This window comes from Mobula hypostoma, chromosome 29 (genome assembly GCF_963921235.1).
Source record: "Mobula hypostoma chromosome 29, sMobHyp1.1, whole genome shotgun sequence".
NCBI lineage: Eukaryota > Metazoa > Chordata > Chondrichthyes > Myliobatiformes > Myliobatidae > Mobula > Mobula hypostoma.
Window position 1 is genome coordinate 29,707,887 of NC_086125.1, and position 19,053 is coordinate 29,726,939.

The window sequence follows — 19,053 nt, forward strand, 5'->3', positions numbered from 1 at the left end:
AACACCCTTGTACTTCCTCATCCTGGTCATTTATAAAAATTACAAAGAGGAGGGGGTCCCAGAACAGATCCCTGCGGAACACCACTGGTCACCAACCACGTGCAGAATAGGAGCCATCTACAACCACCCTTTGCCTTCTGTGGCAAGCCAATTCTGGATCCACAAAGCAAGGCTTCCTTGGGTCCCATGTCTCCTTACTTTCTGAATGAATTGCATGGGGAACCTTATCAAATGCCTTACTGAAATCCATATACAGTGGTATGCAAAAGTTTGGGCACCCCGGTCAAAATTTCTGTTACTGTGAATAGTTAAGTGAGTAGAAGATGAACTGATCTCCAAAAGTCATAATGTTAAAGATGAAACATTCTTTTCAACACTTTAAGCAAGATTAGTGTATTATTTTTGTTTTGTACAATTTTAGAGTGAAAAAGGGAAAGGAGCACCATGCAAAAGTTTGGGCACCCCAGGAGATTTGAGCTCTCAGATAACTTTTACCAAGGTCTCAGACTTTAACAAGCTTGTCAGGGCTATGGCTTGTTCACAATCATTGTTAGCAAAGGCCAGGTGAAGCAAATTTCAAAGCTTTATAAATACCCTGACTCCTCAAACCTTGTCCCAACAATCAGCTCCTCTAAGCAGCTGCCTAATACTCTGAAAATTAAAATAAATGTTGCCCACAAAGCAGGAGAAGGCTATAAGAAGATAGCAAAGTGCTTTCAAGTAGCCATTTCCTCAGTTCATAATGTAATTAAGAAATGGCAGTTAACAGGAATGGTGGAAGTCAAGCTGAGGTGTGGAAGACCAAGAAAACTTTCTGAAAGAACTGCTCGTAGGATAAGTAGAAATGCAAGTCAAAACCCCTGTTTGACTGCAAAAGACCTTCAGGAAGATTTAGCAGACTCTGGAGTGGTGGTGCACTGTTCTACTGTGCAGGGACACCTGCACAAATATGACCTTCATGGAAGAGTCATCAGAAGAAAACCTTGCCTGCGTCTTCACCACAAAATTCAGTGTCAGCAGTTTGCAAAGGAACACCTAAACAAGCCTGATGCATTTTGGAAACAAGTCCTGTGGACTGATGAAGTTAAAATAGAACTTTTTGGCCGCAATGAGCAAAGGTATGTTTGAAGAAAAAAGGGTGCAGAATTTCATGAAAAGAACCCCTCTCCAACTGTTAAGCACGGGGTGGATCGATCATGCTTTGGGCTTGTGTTGCAGCCAGTGGCACGGGGAACATTTCACTGGTAGAGGGAAGAATGAATTCAATTAAATACCAACAAATTCTGGAAGCAAACATCACACCGTCTGTAAAAAAAAAAGCTGAAGATGAAAAGAGAATGGCTTGTACAACAGGATAATGATCCTAAAACACACCTCAAAATCCACAATGGACTACCTCAAGAGGTGCAAGCTGAAGGTTTTACTATGGCCCTCACAGTCCCCCAACTTAAACATCATCAAAAATCTGTGGATAGACCTCAAAAGAGCAGTGCGTGCAAAGACGGCCCAAGAATCTCACAGAACTAGAAGCCTTTTGCAAGGAAGAGTGGGTGAAAATCCCCCAAACAAGAATTGAAAGACTGGCTACAGAAAGCGTTTACAAGCTGTGATACTTGGCGAAGGGAGTGTTACTAAGTACTGACCATGCAGGGTGCCCAAACTTTGCTTTGGGCCCTTTTCCTTTTTTGTTATTTTGAAACTGTAAAAGATGGAAATAAAAAAGTAATCTTGCTTAAAATAGTAAAGAGATATGTCATCTTTAACTTTATGCCTTTTGAAAATCAGGTCATCTTTTACCCGCTATTCACAGTAACAGAAATTTTGACCGGGGTGCCCAAGCTTTTGCATACCACTGTACGCTACATCCACTGCATCCTTCTCTGACTCTATGCACATGTTTCCCCTAGCTCACCTGATTGGTCTTATTCTTACATGGCTCATCCTCTTGTTCTTCACGCACTTTACTTTGGCGTTTTCCTTAATCCTGTTCACCAAGGCCTTCTCATGGCCCCTTCTAGCTCTCCTAATTTCATTCTTAAGCTCCTTCCTGGCAACCTTGTAATTTTCTAAAGCTTTAACAGTACTTAGTTTCTTGAACCTTTCATAAGCTTTTCTTCTTAACTAGATGTTCTACATCCTTTGTAAACCAGGGTTCTTTTATCCTACCATCCTTTCCCTGCCTTAATGGAACATAACCTTTGCAGATCGCCATGCAAATGTTCCCTGAACATTTGCCACATTTCTGCCGTGTATTTGCCTAAGAACATCTGCTCCCAATTTAAATACATCTGCTCCCAATTTATGCTCCCAGGTTTCTGCCTAACACCATCATTTTTCCCCCATCCCACTTTAATGTTTTCCCAAATTGTCTGCTCCTATCCCTCTCTAGCACTCTGGTAAAGGAGAGAGAGTTGTGATCACTACCTCCAAAACGCTCTCCCACCAAGAGATCTGACTCCTGACAAGGTTCATTTCCCAATTTCAGTTCAAGTACAGCCTCTTCTCGAGTTGGCTTACCTACATATTGCGTCAGGAAACCCAGAACACACGTAACAAACTCCACCCCATCCAAACCCCTTGCTCTAAGGAGATGCCGGTCAATATGAGGGAAGTTAAATCATCCATCACCATTCCAGAATCTACCTCCCTATCTGCTCCTCGATGTCTCTGTTACTATGTGGGGGTTGGATCTATATAAAAAAAAACACCAGTAGAGTTATTGCCCCCTTTCCTGTTTCTGCAAGGACAAAGCTACAAACAAAAAGAAAAAGTGAAAACCAAAGTATCTGAAGGATTATGAAAGGATTATAGAATCTCTTGTTTATATTGATAATATCCCAAGTTGTCTTTTAACAGACAATGGCAAAGAAGGCAACAAGGGCAAAACTACAAACAAAAAGAAAAAGCAAAAACCAATGTATCTGAAGGATTATGAAAGGAAGGTCATTCTTGAAAAGGAAGGGTAAGTAATTTTAATATATCAATGAATATAGATACAACACTGGATACATCATTATTCTCTAAAACTAAAGAACTTATAAACTTGACCATATTCCAAGCCACAGATTCCAGGATTTTGTTAAGAGCACAATCACTTTATTTGTTTAACATTGGTAAAGAATTTTTTTGTCCAATTTGCATGATCTAGCCAGGCCTCTGTCAGTTTATTTGTTCATTGTCCGTACCTTGGGATGAAGTTCCTTCCTGACAGTGGCGTTAAAGTTGACTCTGCTACTGAAAAACTAATTCATATTGAGTGAAGCTTGTTAATTTTTAGGTGTCACGTATTAAGATTTAGCTAATCAGAGCAATGTGATGGCAGTTTTACATTTTTCAAATGTTGTTTCCTTCATTACAAAGGAAATATGAGGATGAAGACAGTGATGGGGACGAAACAAGAACTAACATAGAGGTAGGAGGACTATATGTAACTTTCTGAGTCTGTCTTTTGCCAGTTATTGGGGCATGAAGTTATAAGTGTGCCTCCTGTTAGTTCTGTGACTTGTTAGTACCTTTTTGCTTTTCCTATACCTTGGAATTGGGATAAAGGAGAGATCAACCAGAAATCCATCCATTCTGGAATTTTGATCTGAGGCTGGATGTTTCCAGTGGTAGTTAGCTGAGTTGTTATGAAGCAGCAGGGATTTTCCCGGAACAGCTGTTATCCTGGGCTTGTGTAGGCTGGCTGCTTACTCCATTTCCCACCATCAGGCTTACAAAGCTGGACATAAGAAACCTTATGGCACATGGAATACAGAAAAATGGAGGGCTATTTTTATACAGAAATACAGAAAATATAGCAGGGAAGGGTTAGGATGATCTTAAAGTAGGTTAAAGGGTCTGCACAACTTCATTCCTCTGGCACTGAGCCTGGCCCCGTGGCTCAGGAGGGTAGGGAGCTGAAAAGGATGGCAGCAGTAATAGGGGACTCTGTAGTCAGAGGGATAGGTAGGCAATTCTGTGGACGTGAAAAGGAAACACGGATGGTAGCTTGCCTTCCAGGTGCCAGGGTCTGCGATGTCTCTGAATGCGTCCACAATATCCTGAAAAGGGAAGGTGAGCAATCAGAAGTCGTGCTACATATTGGTACTAACAACATAAATAGAAAAAGGGAGGAGGTCCTGAAAAAAGTAAGTGTACAGGGAGTTAGGAAGGAAGCTGAGAAGCAGGACCCCGAGGGTAGTAATCTCAGGATTGCTCCTGTGCCACACGACAGGATAGGAATAGGATGAGGTGGCAGATGAATTGGAACGGGGGTAGGGATTTCAGATTTCTAGATAATTAGGATCTCTTTTGGGGCCTGTACGAAAAGGATGGGTTGCACTTGAATCTAAGGAGGGCCAATATCATTGGGGCAGGTTTACTAGAGCTGTTTAAACTAGTGGTTTAAACTAAATAAGCAGGAGGATGGGAACCAGTATGATAGAATTGAAGGTGACCCAGCAGGTTTGCAAGTACATGATGGATGTAACATGGATGTAAGGAAGGACAAGGAAGGGTACAAATGCAGAAAGAGCAAAGAGTTAAATCATACCACAGAGGCAAAATTCAAAAGGGCGAAGAATGCAGGACTGAAGGTGCAGTATTTAAATGCATGTGGCATTTGGAATAAGGTGGACAAATTCATAGCACAATTAGAGATTGGTTGGTATGACGCTGTGGGCATCACTGAGTCATGGCTGAAGGAATGCCATAGTTGGGAGCTTAACATCAAAGGATATACTTTGTATAGAAAGGGCAGGGAGGAAGGCATAGGCGATGCTGTGTCCTTATTGGTAAAAGTTGGAATTACATCTTTAGAAAGGGGTGATGAGACTTCCGGTAGCGCTCATGGAGTGAAGTCGCGTTCTTGACTCGCTCCATTACCTCTGAGTTTTTTTTCTCTATGGTCAGCTATACTTTAATTAACCATTAAGGCATCAATTTTTACAATACTTTGAATTAAACTGAATTCTCTGACAATTGGATGATACTTAGATCTGCTATGTCTAAGAACGGGAAAAACGGCAAGGATGGTAAACCTCCGGTTAAACCGAAAGCTACGGATCTCCCCCCGACTGAATCACCGGTGACTTTGAAAGCGATATCGGAGTTAATTCAGAGGGAAATTTCAACCTCTGTTAGGGAGATGATTCGTACGGAAATTGTAGGCTCTGTTAAAGACCTGATTCATACGGAAATCTCAACTAATTTCCAGAAAATTGCCGATTTAATTGATAAGATGCAAACATGTATTGCGGAACATCAGTCGGCTATATCTGATCTTCAAAAATTCGCGCAACAACGTGAGCTTAAGATGGGGAAAATCGAAGAAACAATTAATGTAATGAAGAAGAAACTTGACTTTTTGACTTTTAAAAACTCTGACTTGGAATCTAGAATGCGACGGCAGAATTTACGAATGATTGGCGTGAGGGAAGCTGTTGAAGCCAATAACCCCATGAAATATTTCTCTCAACTTTTAAAAGATGCATTCCCTACTGTATTTCCTGACCAACCACCGCTACTGGATCGTGTTCACAGAATCCCATCATACTCGTCTAGGTCAGATAGACCTAGGCATGTTATTTTACGTTTTCATTATTTTCAAGACAAGGAGAGACTGTTTCGATTCGCTCGATCTAAAGGTTTCATTGATTTTTCGGATCTTAAGTTCCGATTCGTGGAAGATTTCAGTAAACCAATCTGGGACCAACGGGTCCGTTACAGATCCGTGATGTCGGAATTCTATAAGATGGATTTAAGACCAGCGCTGCTGTACCCTGCACGTCTAAGGATTCGCATGTTAGATGGAGCCCTTCGTTTTTTTGATTCTCCATCGGATGCCCAGAGTTATCTGGATCAACTTTCATCTTCAACATCTTAATTGCCTTTTTTTTAATTATCTCCGTTGATCGGAGGCTGTGAATTGGTTGGTTTTAACTTTTCTGTGCCCTATTTGGGCAGAAAAGTTTACTTTTGATTTCTTAATATGGCTGCTAAACTTTCTTTTTAACTGCGTCATTTCTTTCTTTTCCCAGGGGATTCTGGGTGGTTACTTCCCTTTTGTCATCTTACGTATTTCCTGTGCGGCCTTAAATTTTGTAGTTTTTTTAAATTTTATTCTGTTTTGTTTTTTATAATCACTTTATGTTAATAATCCTATTTTTTTTTTGTTGCTGTGTCTATTCATGAGTTTGAGGTTTATTGTGGTTTTTTTTTAATATATATTTTCCGGCTTTTGTTCTGTTCTGTGTGTATTTTAATTGAGCTAACTTTTTTTTACTTATTTTTTTACTGTTTTACAATTAGCTGATCCTTTTTATATTTATACCTTTTTTTTAGGGAGCGTATACCGGAAGTCATGGGGGTAGTTTTAGCGCTTGCTTCTTTCTGGCGGGTCTGCTTTAGATTTTGCCTTGGGGTCTTGGGGTGGGGGGTGGTGGGAGGGGCTTCACGTTTTAGTTTGTTTCTCTTTGGGCTATATACATTATTGAAGTACTGGTTGCGTCCTTTTCCCCGGTATCTTTTGTATGTTCTGTTTCCTCTCCGGGTTTGTGGGTCGCGCCTATTGTCAATCCTCCTTGTTGTGGGTTGACTTTAGGATTTATGGAGTCTATTATTAATTTTGTCTCCTGGAATACTAATGGTCTTAATCATCCTATTAAAAGGAAAAAAGTTTTTAAAGTGTTCCGGAGACTTAAAGCACAAATTTTATTTTTACAAGAGACCCATGTACGGAGGGGGGACAGACTACGTTTTTTCAAATTCTGGAAGGGACAACAATTTCATTCGAACTCCAATGCTAAGATTCGAGGCGTCTCTATTTTTATAGATTCCTCAGTTACTTTTATACAACAGGATATTATCTCTGATCCGAATGGTAGATTTTTATTGGTTAGTGGTTTACTATTTAATAAAAAAGTAGTTTTGGTTAATGTTTATGCTCCTAATATGGATTGTCCGGAATTTTATAAATCATTGTTTGATCAGTTTCCGAATTTGAACGAGTTTTCATTGATTTGGGGCGGAGATCTTAATACCTGTTTATCTCCAGCTTTGGACCGTTCGGCTCCTTTACGGACTTTACCTAATAAATCTGCAAATTTGATTAATTTTTTCCTTTCTGATTCTGGGTCGACGGACATTTGGCGTTTTCTGCATCCTCAGGAAAAAGATTTTTCCTTCTTTTCACATGTTCATCATTCCTATTCAAGAATTGATTATTTTTTCATTGATTCTCCTCTCATTCCTTCAGTGATTAAATGTGATTATGATTCTATAACCATTTCGGATCATGCTCCACTTAAGCTTTCTATTAAAATTATGGCCAATATACCAAACAATAGACAATGGCGTTTTAATTCGCTGTTGCTTCAGGACTCGGACTTTGTTAATTTTATGAATGAACAGATTGAGCTTTTTTTTACAATTAACCATACAGAAGATATTTCGGTTAACACTCTTTGGGACACTTTTAAAGCCTATATTCGGGGTCAGATTATTTCGTATTCCGTTGCTTTGAGGAAGAAACAGAAGCAGGAGGAGATGGCAATTCTGGACAAGATTAAAGAAATTGATAAGAAATATGTTATGGCTCCTTCTGAGGAGCTATACAAACAAAGAACTGAACTTCAAATGGAACACAGTTTACTACTCTCGTCCTCGATTGTAAACCAATTAAAGAAAACAAGAAGTGATTTTTATGTTCACAGTGATAAAATTGGCAAGCTGCTGGCTAATCAATTGAAATCTAATTATGTTAAATCTCAAATCAATCAGATTTATAACCAAAATGATCGATTGATATTGGATCATGTGGGGATTAATCAAACCTTTTGTGATTTTTATTCTTCTTTATATCAATCAGAGTCTCCTCGAGATTCTAAATATATGAATGATTTTTTAGATAAGTTAGACTTCCCTCAGATTTCACAGGATATGTCTTCTTTATTAGATACTTCCATTACAATGGATGAGATTAAGAATGTTATTTTTTCTATGAATCTGGGGAAAGCTCCTGGCCCTGATGGGTTTACCGTTGAATTTTATAAATGTTTTGCTTCTTTATTGATTCCTTGGCTCTATAAGGTTTTTGAGGCTTCTTTGAAACTTGGTAAACTTCCGGAATCTTTTAATAGAGCATCAATTTCTTTAATACTAAAGAAGGATAAAGACCCTGCTCAATGTGCATCTTATAGACCAATATCTTTATTAAATGTTGATTCTAAAGTTTTTTCTAAGTTATTAGCAAATAGACTAGAAAAAGTACTTCCTTCTATTATTTCGGAAGACCAAACGGGTTTTATTAAAGGTCGTTACTCTTTTTATAATATTCGTACATTGTTAAATATCGTTTATACTCCCTCACAAAATGTTCCTGAGTGTGTTATTTCTTTAGATGCCGAGAAAGCTTTTGATAGAGTAGAATGGCCTTATTTATTTAAGGTGCTTGAAATGTTTAATTTTAGCTTGAAATTTATATCCTGGATTAAACTGTTATATCACTCCCCTGTAGCCTCGGTTCGTACTAACTCTTTAAACTCACCTTTTTTTCCTCTCTTTCGTGGTACTCGACAAGGCTGTCCTCTTAGTCCCCTATTACTTGATATTGCATTAGAACCTCTTGCAATTGCTATTCGAGAATCTTCAAATATTACTGGGATAACTCGGGGATTAAAGTCCCATAAATTATCACTCTATGCTGATGATTTACTTTTATATATTTCTAATCCTGAGAGATCCATTCCTGCTGTTTTAGAGTTATTAGCACAATTTGGTCTTTTCTCAGGTTATAAATTAAATCTTAGTAAGAGTGAACTTTTTCCGATTAATAAACATCTTCCCTTATATTATAAATTTCCATTTAAATTGATTAATAATTACTTTTCATATCTTGGGATTAAAATTACTTGTAAACATAAAGATTTATTTAAGACTAACTTTTTACCATTAATAGACCATATTACTCAACTTTCATCTAAATGGTTTCCCTTATATTTAACTTTGATTGGTCGTATTAATGCGGTTAAGATGTTTTTTTTGCCAAAATTTTTATATGTGTTTCAGGCATTACCAATTTTCGTTCCTAAATCTTTTTTTGATAAAGTTGACTCTAAAATTTCTTCATTTATTTGGCAGAATAAGAATCCGAGACTGGGTAAAATACATTTACAGAAAGCTAAGAGAGATGGAGGTTTAGCATTACCTAACTTTAGATTTTATTATTGGGCTATTAATATTCGACATATGAAATTTTGGTTACTTGACCGGGACATACTATCTATTCCTAAATGGGTAGCATTGGAATTACAATCTGTTCAGGGTTATACACTTGGTTCTATTTTAGGTTCCTCTCTTCCTTTTGATTCGAAACGCCTTAAGCAGGTCTCTAACCCGATAGTTAAATATGCTTTGCGCATTTGGTTTCAATTCAGAAAATTTTTTGATCTTAATCAATTCGGGTTAGCGATTCCTATTTTAGGTAACATATTTTTTCCTCCCTCTTTTACGGATCGCGCTTTTCAAACTTGGAAGACTAAGGGTATTTTACGGTTTTTGGATTTATTTTTAGATGGTTCCCTTATGTCTTTTGAACAATTATCTAATAAATATAACTTATCAAGAATACATTTTTTTAGATATTTACAAGTTAGAAATTTCCTAAGTACTATACTTTCTTCCTTTCCAATGCTTCCTCCTATATATATTTTAGATTCGATAATTAACCTTAATCCATGTCAGAAAGGTGCATCGGCTATGATTTATAATATTATTATGAAACTTAGGAAAGCTCCATTTGATAAGATTAGGGTAGATTGGGAACAGGAATTGGGGCTTACCATTTCTGTGGATGATTGGGGGCAGATTTTACAATTAGTTAATACTTCCTCTATTTGTGCTAAATATTCCCTAATTCAATTTAAAGTGGTTCATAGAGCACATATGTCCAAAGATAAGTTAGCGCGTTTTTATTCGCATATTAATCCTTTCTGTGATAGATGTTCGGGGCAGATAGCCTCTTTAACTCATATGTTTTGGTCTTGCCCTACTTTGGAAACTTTTTGGAGAGATATTTTCAATATTATTTCTAAGGTATTAAATATAGATATCTCTCCTCACCCTATTACTGCTATCTTTGGACTATCTAAAATTTCTAGTAATCTTTCCCCTTCAGCCCGTAGAATGATTGCATTTCTTACTTTAATGCCGAAAAGATGTATTTTACAACATTGGAAAGAGCTTAATGCTCCAACTACCTTTTTTTGGTTTTCTCAGACGATTTTATGTTTGAATTTGGAGAAAATTAGAAGTAACCTTTATGATTCTTCATTTAAATTTGAACAGATTTGGGGACCTTTTATTCGATATTTTCATTTAATGTAATATTTACCCTTCTTGTTTTTTTTTCACTGTTATAATGGAGGTCGGGATTGAGGACGTGATTTTAAGTTTAACTCTGTTTGGTTTCAAGTTAGCCCATTGCTTTGCTTTGCTTTTAGTTAGCTGCACGGTGGGTTTTTTTTTTGGGGTTTTTTTTTCTTTTTTTTCCATTGATATATATAAAATTTAGTATACTATTATGTTATCTTGGTTTCTTATGCTTAAATTACATTGTTTGTAGTATTTTCTTTTTGGTATTGTTATCTTTTGGAATTTTATTATACTTTAACATTGTATTAATGTTTATATGGCTTACCTTTTTTGTATACTTACTTAATAAAAAGATTTAAAAAGAAAAAAAAAAAGAAAAAAAAAGAAAGGGGTGATGTGGGGTCAGAGAACGTGAATATTGGGTAGAGTTCAGAAACTTCAAGGGTAAATAAACCACTATGGGAATCGTATATAGGCCTCCAAATAGTAGCCAAAATTCAGGGTTTAGATTACACAGGGAGCTGGAAAAGGCATGTAATAAGGGTAATAATGTAATTGTCATGGAGGACTTCAATATGCAAGGGGATTGGGAAAATCAGGTTGCAGGCAGATCGCAAGAGAGGGAATTTGTTGAATGCTTATGAGGTGGCTTTTTGGAACGGCTTGTACTGTACTGTTGTACAGAATTTCCTATTCTGGGAAAGGCTATCTTAGATTGGGTGTTGTTTGATAACTCAGATGTTATTAGGGTGCGGAATGTAAAAGAACCCTTAGGAGGTAGTGGTCATAATATGGTTGATTCATACTGCAATTTGAGAGGAGAAAGCATAAGTCACATGTATCAGTATTGCAATGGAATAACGAGAATTACAGAGGCATGAGAGAGGAGCCTGCCTAAGTGGATTGGAGGAGGTACTGTCAGGGATGATGGCAGAGCAGATTTGGCTGAAGTTTCCGGGAATAGTTCACAAGGTGTAGGATAGATCTGCTTCACAGAGGAAGAAGTTCTCAAATGGCTGGGGTAGGCAACTGTGGCTGACAAGGGAAGTTAAGGACTGCATAAAAGCCAAGGAAAGGGCAAATAAAGTAGCAAAAGTGAGTGGGAAGTTGGATGATTAGGAAGCTTTTAAAATCCAACAAAAGACAACTAAAAAAAGCTATAAGAAGAGAAAAAATGAAATATAAGGACAAACTAGCCAATGATATAAAGCAAGATACTAAAGGTTTTTCTCAGTTATATAAAGAGTAAAAGGGAAGTGAGAGTTGATATTGGACCACTGGAAAATGATGCTGGTGAGGTAGTAATAGGGGACAAAGAAATGACAGATGAACTTAATGGGTACTTTGCATCTGTCTTCCTTGTCGTAGATACTAGCAGTGTGCAGAGGTCTGTGAGTGTCAGGGAGTAGGAGTGAGTGCCATTGCTATTACAAAGGAAAAACTGCTAGGCAAACTGAAGCGTCTTAAGGTAGACAGGTCACCTGGGCTAGATGGACTGAGAGAGTTTGCTGAAGAGATAACAGATGCCTTGGTCGTGATCTTTCAAGGACGACTTGGTTTTGGGATGGTCCTGGAGGACTGGAAGATTGCAAATGTCATTCCACTCTTTAAGAAGGGGAAAAGGCAAAAGAAAGGAAATTATAGGCCAGTTAGCTTAACTTCAGTGGTTGGGAAAGCATTTGAGTCTATCATTAAGGCTGAGGTTTTGGGGTACTTGGAGACTAATGATAAAATAAGTCAAAATCAGCATGGTTTCTGTAAGGAGGAATCTTGCCTGACAAATCGAGGAAGTAACAAGCAGGATGGACAAAAGAGAGACAGTGGATGTCATTTTCAGAAGGCATTTGATAAGGTGGCACACATAAGGCTGCTTAACAAGATAAAATCCTATGGTGTTACAGGAAGGGTGCTGGCATGGATAGAGGAACAGCTGACAGGCAAGAGGCAGTGACTGGGAATAAAGGGGGCCTTTTCTGTTTGACTGCCAGTGACTAGTGATGTGCCTCAGGGGTCAGTATTGAGACCACTACTTTTCACATTGTTTGTCAATAATTTAGTTAATGACTTTGTGGCAAAGCTTGTGGATGATATGAAGACAGGTGGAGGGTAGGAAGCAATGCGATTGCAGCAGGACTAGTGACAAAGCGGAAGAGTGGGAAAAGAAGTGGCAGATGGAATATAGTATTGGGAAATATGTGATAATGCATTTTGGTAAATAGAATAATAGTGCAGACTATTATCTGAATAAGGAGAAGTTTAAAACATCAGAGGTGCAGAGAGACTTGGGAGTCCTTGTGCAAGATTCCCAGCAGATTAATTTACAGGTTGAAATATGGTAAGAAAGCAAATACAATGTTGGCATTTATTTCAAGGGGAATAAAATATAAAAGGAAGGGGATAATGCTGAGGCTTTATAAGACACTGGTCAGGTTGCAATTGGAGTATTGTCAACAGTTTTGGGCTCCATGTCTCAGAAAGGATGTGTTGTCATTGGAGAGAGCCTAGAGGAGGTTCACGAAGATAATTCTGGGAATGAAGGGGTTAACATGTGAGGAGCATTTGGCAGCTTTGGGCCTGTACTCACTGGAATTTAGAAGAACGTGTGGGGATCTACCTACCGAATGATGAAAGGACTAGATAAGGTGGATACGGAGATGATGTTTCCTATGGAGGGGGTATCCAGAATTATAGGGCACCGACTCAAAATTGAGGGCGACCTTTTGGAACAGAGGTAAGGAGGATTTTTTTTTCCACCAGAGATTAGTGAATCTGTGGAAGCTCTGCCACAGACTGCAGTGGAGGCCAAGTCCATTGGTATATTTAAGGCGCAAGTTGATTGTCTCCTGATCAGTCAGGACACCAAAGGATATGGCGAAAAGACACGTGTATGGGGTTGAGTGGGATCTGGGATCAGCCATGATGGAATGGTAGAGCATACTCGATGGGATGAATGGCCTAATTCTGCTCACATGTCTTAAGGTGAGCTGAAGGGCCTGTACTGTGCTGTAATGTTCTATGCTCTATAAACAACAGGAGTAGCCCAGTTGACCCCTCAAGTCTACTTTGCCTTTCAGCAAAAACCTGACATGAATACCACTTTCTGATTCTTCCCAAATCTCTTGACTGTCTTGAAGTTAAAGAAACTGTCAGTCTTTGCCTTAATATGTTCAGACACTCCACCTTTACAGGTGTCTAAGGTAGTGAATACTAAAGAATTACAAACCTCTGAGGAATGAAATTCCCCCCTTATCTTAAATGAGCAACCCTGTATTCTGAAAGCGTGCGCCCTAGTTATAGACACCTCCATTAGAACATTAGAAAGTTTTTGACAAGTATTTGGCCCAACAAAGCTTGCCAAATTCCTATTCATGGCCTGTTGAAATAACTATCGGATTTAGATTTGAAAGTCTCTAAGGTACAACTCTCAACTACACAACTAGGTAGTTTGTTCCATGTGTCCACAACTCGCTCTGTAAAGAAAAGCTTCCTGATGCTAGACTGAAATCTCCTTTTAACCAGTCTCCACCAATGGCCCCGTGACCTCATTGATAGATTAATTTTGAAGTAGCAGCTGGCATCCACCTTACTTGTACCCATAATGATTTTGAGCACTTTTATCATGTCTTCGTTCATTAGGGGAAACATACACCCAGCAATCACAATCTTCCCTCAGAATCCTGTGTGTTTCAAAAATATTACCTCTCAACCTCTCTTCATCCATCAACCCCTTCATGCAAGGAATCATCCAGTATATCTCTACACATCTCCACTACTCGCTTCACATGAACAAGGAATTTCATTGCACAATACTAGACTGAATCTGAATCTATCCTTCTGTAAATAGTGGGACCAAAGCTACGTGCCAAAGTTCAGGTAGTCTGTAACATTGCATTGCAATTTTTCCTATTTGTATACTCCATACTTTTTCAATAAAGACCAAAATTCCATTAACATTTCTAGCTGTTTTCTCTATCTTGCCCAAGCCTTCAATTTAATGCATGAAGAACCCTAGATCCCTTTGCATTAGAGTTGGAAGGAGAAGAAAAAATTAGCTTTACTCTTTTCTCCCACTTTTTTTCTTTAGTTATCCTCTCCATTTCCAAAGGTAGAGGCTCAACAGTAGTTTGCAATAACATAGCATCCTTAAAGTAATAAGATGTTTAGTGGGATATACTTGAATGAACTTCATTTTCCCTTGTGACTCTACATTACAAGCTGTTCCTCCACCTGTACCTAGAGTGTTGCAGCTTAACACACTCTAATGTTTTCTGTGCAATTGAGACCATCAGAAAGACATAGTAGCACTAGACCCAACTTCAAAAACAGGAACACTTTCACTGAACATTTCAATAAGCTTTAGTGTTATAGGGAGCTCAGATAGTTACTAAAGACCATTCTTCAAGAGGTGTTTGTTTGGAAGCAGGTTTGTTACTTTGCATTTGTGATGTTAACATGTTGTTGGGATCTTCATTTCAGAGAGCAACATCTCCCAGTTATATAGAAGAACAGAAACAACTGAAAGAAAAGTAAGTATGTGAGAGATTTGTGCTTGGGATAAACACTGCTGAAATATACTCAAATTTTGATTGTCAGTTGACCTAATTTACGATTTCAATTCAAGCTAATCCTTTTTTTTTACTTCATTACATCCACCATTACATCCAACAAACCAATTCTACTTCATTGAATTCATTTCATTTTCTTGGTTTTCAGGAAATATATTCCATAAGATTGGTCAAATTATCTTTAGGAATCAACATTGGCTGACCCTGGCTAACTTCTGTTTCTCATTATAGAGAAACAGAACCGGAAACAGGCCATTAAGCAATGAAGATTTCACTCCACTCTTTAAGAAGGGAGGAAGGCAGCAGAGAGGAAATTATAGACCAGTCAGCCTGACCTCAGTGGTTGGGAAGTCAATTGTTAAGGATGAGGTGACACAGGACAAGATAGTGCAAAGTCAGCATGGTTTCCTTCGGGGAAAATCCTGCCTGATGAACCTTTTGGAATTCTTTGAGGAGATTACAAGTAGATGCAGTGGATGTTTTATGTATGGACTTCCAGAAAGCCTTTGACAAGGTGCCACACTTGATGCTGCTTACCAAGTTAAGAGCCTATGGTATTACAAGAAAGTTACTAACATGGTTAGAACATTGGCTGATTGGTAGGAGGCAGTGAGTGGGAATAAAAAGATCCTTTTCTGTTTGGCTGCCAGTGACTAGTAGTGTTCTGTAGGGGTCAGAGTTTGGATCACTTCTTTTCATGCTGTATATCAATGATATAGATGATGAAATAGATGGCTTCGTTGCCAGGTTTGCAGATGATATGAAGATTGGTGGAGGGGCAGGTAGTGTTGAGGAAATGGGTAGGATGCAGAAGGACTTAGACAGACTACGAGAATGGGCAAGAAAGTGACAAATGAAATATAATGTTGGAAAACGCATGGTCGTGCACTTTGGTAGTAGAAATAAATGTGCAGATTGTTTTCTAAACGGGGAGAAAATACAAAAATCTGAGAAGCAGAGGGACTTGGGAGTCCTTGTGCAAAACACCCTGAAGGTTAACTTTCAGGTTGAGTCGGTGGTGAGGAAGGCAAATGCCATGTTAGCATTCAGCTCAAGAGGTCTAGAATACAAGAGCAAGAATGTGATACTGAGGCTTTATAAGGCACTGGCCTCACCTTGCGTATCATGAACTGTTTTGGGCCCCTCGTCTTAGAAAAGATGTGCTGGCATTGGAGAGGGTCCAGAGGAGGTTCACAAGGATGATTCCAGGATTGAAAGGGTTACCATATGAGGAACGTTTGATGGCTCTGGGTCTGTACTCGCTGGAATTCAGAAGGATGAGGAGGGATCTCATTGAAACCTTTTGAATGTTGGAAGGCCTAGACAGAGTAGATGTGGAAAGGATGTTTTCCATGGTGGGAGAGTCTAGGATAAGAGGATACAGCCTTAGGATAGAGGGGCACCCTTTCAAAACAGATGTGGAGAAATTTCTTTAACCAAAGAGTGGTGAATTTGTGGAATTTGTTGCCACATACAGCTGTGGAGGCCAGGTCGCTGAGTGTATTTAAGGCAGAGTTTGATAGGTTCTTGATTGGACGTGGCATCAAAGGTTATGGGGTGAAGGCCGGGAATTGGGGTTGAGGAGGAGAAGGAAAAAGGATCAGTCGTGATTGAATGGTGGAGCAGGCTTGATGGGCCAGATGGCCTAATTCTGCTCTGGTGTCTTATGGTCTTATGATCTAAGATTTCACTCCCTCATAATTTCTCACATTGTCCACCTACCACCTTCTTTTGATTAATGGGGATGAAGTCTTTTTTTGTGTCAAAATTGCCAGGTACTAAACTGAGCTCTGGGTCAGAGTAAGTAGCCATGGGTGCCCTCCAGAGTTTTCCAAAAGACATATGTGCAGAATTAGATCATTTGGCCCATCAGAACTGCATCATCATTTGATGATGGCTAATTTATCCTCCCCTTCAACCCCATTCTTCTGTCATCTCTGTGTCACTTTTGACATCCTTTCGAATTAAGAATCTTACAACCCCTGCTTTAAGTATACCCAATGACTTGGCCTCCACAGCTGTCTGACAATGAATTCCATAGATTCATCACCCTCTGGCTAAAGGAATTCCTCCTCAATTCTGTTCTAAAGGAACATCGCTCGTGCTGGTGATTCTACCGTGTGTGTGTGACTGGCTGGAGCAACACCCTGAGGTGTCCTATGTCAGCTAAATGTCAGACTGCACTGTTTCTTTCCTAACTATGTTGCCAATAATCATCTCTTGCATTTTCTAAGAAAGCATTAGGCGCAGATATGTGCAGCATGAAATGCTACAAGCTATGCAAATGTATTGACAGCCGTTAAGTGAGTGTTTTTAAACAAAGAAAGACTGCAAAATGGTGAAGGAACTTAAAGTCAGTCATTGTCTATGGAGCGGAATAAGTGGTCAACATTTTTGGCTGGGACCTTTCATCAGGATTGGAAAAGAAGGGGGAAGAAGCTAGAACAAGAAGATGGGGGAGGAGTAGAAGCTGGTGAGTGATAGATGAGACCAGCTGAGGGGGAAGTGGATGAAGTAAGAAGCAATAAGTGGAAGAGAGAAAGGGTTGAAGAAGATGGAAAAGGTGATGACCGGACTACGGAAGAAAAGGGAGGAGATGGGCAGGGGAGGATAAGAGAAGGGGTGAGAGGAAAGCCAGAAGGGAGAATGAAAAAGAAGAGAAGGGGGAGAGGTGTAGTTGGAGAAATTGATGTTCATGGTATCAGGTTGGAGGCGATACATTTAGAATATGAGGTATGGCTCTTCCAACCTGAGTTTGGCTTCATTGTGGCAGTAGATGTGATCATGGACAGAAATGTCAGAATGGGAATTGGGAGTGGAATTCAAGTGAGTATTCACCAAGAGATCCTGCCTTTTGTGGCAAACAGAGCGAAGGTGCCTGACTATTTTGTTCGCTTTAGCTGTTCTGAATCTTGGTTGCAATTATCAAGTTCAGAGGGGAATGATCGTGTCATGATCAACTACAGAAGTTTGGCATATCTGAAGCTGGGCAGTGTCCTTTACAACATTTCTTATCACTCAGACATCTCTGGTTTTCCCACCTTGTGCCCTCTTATATGAATGCTAAATGCCAAGAGTTTGATGCTAAAGTATGAAGTGCCTTTGACAGAGACAGTTTAGCCCATTTTGCTGGCTGTTCGGAAGTCATAGTTGTTCCACCTGGTTAAGATCCTTTCTTGGTTAGGAGACAGTGAGCTTGTGTAGGTTTCAGAATGGGGATGGAGTGAAAATTGAGATAACCGGTAATATATTGTATATTTTATTCTAGCTTCTTCTCTCTTCCTTTCCAGTCCTGATGAAGGGTCTCGGCCCAAAATGTTGACTGTTTATTCCCTTCCATAGATGCTGCCTAACCTGCTGAGTTTCTCCAGCATGTTGTATAAGTCGCTCTGAAATAATCCATTCTGCTATTCTTTGCCCCCAGATCGAACAATGCTATGTTTATTGCTCTTTCTTAGCTGTTATTGTGTATGTTTTCTGTAGCTTCCGTAAGTTTGTTGAAGACAGTGACGAGGACAGCGGGAGTGAGGACGGTGGCTCTGGTTTTTTGAAACTGCGGGTGAAGTCTGAAGAGGAGAAGGTAGTTGACAGCACTTGCCCTTATGTTTAGTTTTAATTCAGCATTCTTGCATGGGATGATGATCATCCTTGGTTTGGTGCCAGCCACTGCCCTTATTATAGGGTGAAACGTTTTATTGCATGTAACAGTTTTATCAACCTACAGAAATCAGCTTTGCCTTCGGTATTAGATTCATTTGGAATTTGTAATGTTGAGTTCCATATGAACTATTGACTTTGGAACCTGGGAAAATAATAAAATGAGGAAATGAGCATTCTTTTCCTTCACAAAATTAAATTCTAACTGTCAATATAAATTTATGTCCTCTCATATTGCTAATACAAGGGGGCATGACTTCAGGGTGATTGGAGGAAATTACAAGATGTCTACTACTACTACTACGTCGATTCAGGCCTAGGAGGCCGGCGGGTCGGGTACAAGATGTCAGAGTTAGTTTATTTTTACACAGAAGGTGGTGGGTGTTTGGAACACTTGCCAGGGGTGGTGGTGGGCATATACATTAAGGACATTTAAGAAGCTTCTTGATTAGGCACATGGATAATAAAAAAATGGAGG

At 39.1% G+C, this 19,053-nt stretch overlaps 1 protein-coding gene across 4 annotated transcripts in view; it reads left to right on the forward strand.

Annotated features, from left to right (window-relative positions):
• kri1 (KRI1 homolog) overlaps nt 1-19,053 on the forward strand; it is a 79,889-nt gene that overhangs the window by 17,055 nt on the left and 43,781 nt on the right. For all 4 annotated transcript variants that reach the window (XM_063036017.1, XM_063036019.1, XM_063036016.1 and 1 more), the window contains exons 4-7: nt 2,857-2,962; nt 3,361-3,412; nt 14,830-14,879; nt 18,402-18,498. In XM_063036017.1, the coding sequence (XP_062892087.1) occupies nt 2,857-2,962; nt 3,361-3,412; nt 14,830-14,879; nt 18,402-18,498 (305 nt within the window). The remainder of the gene's footprint in view (nt 1-2,856; nt 2,963-3,360; nt 3,413-14,829; nt 14,880-18,401; nt 18,499-19,053) is intronic.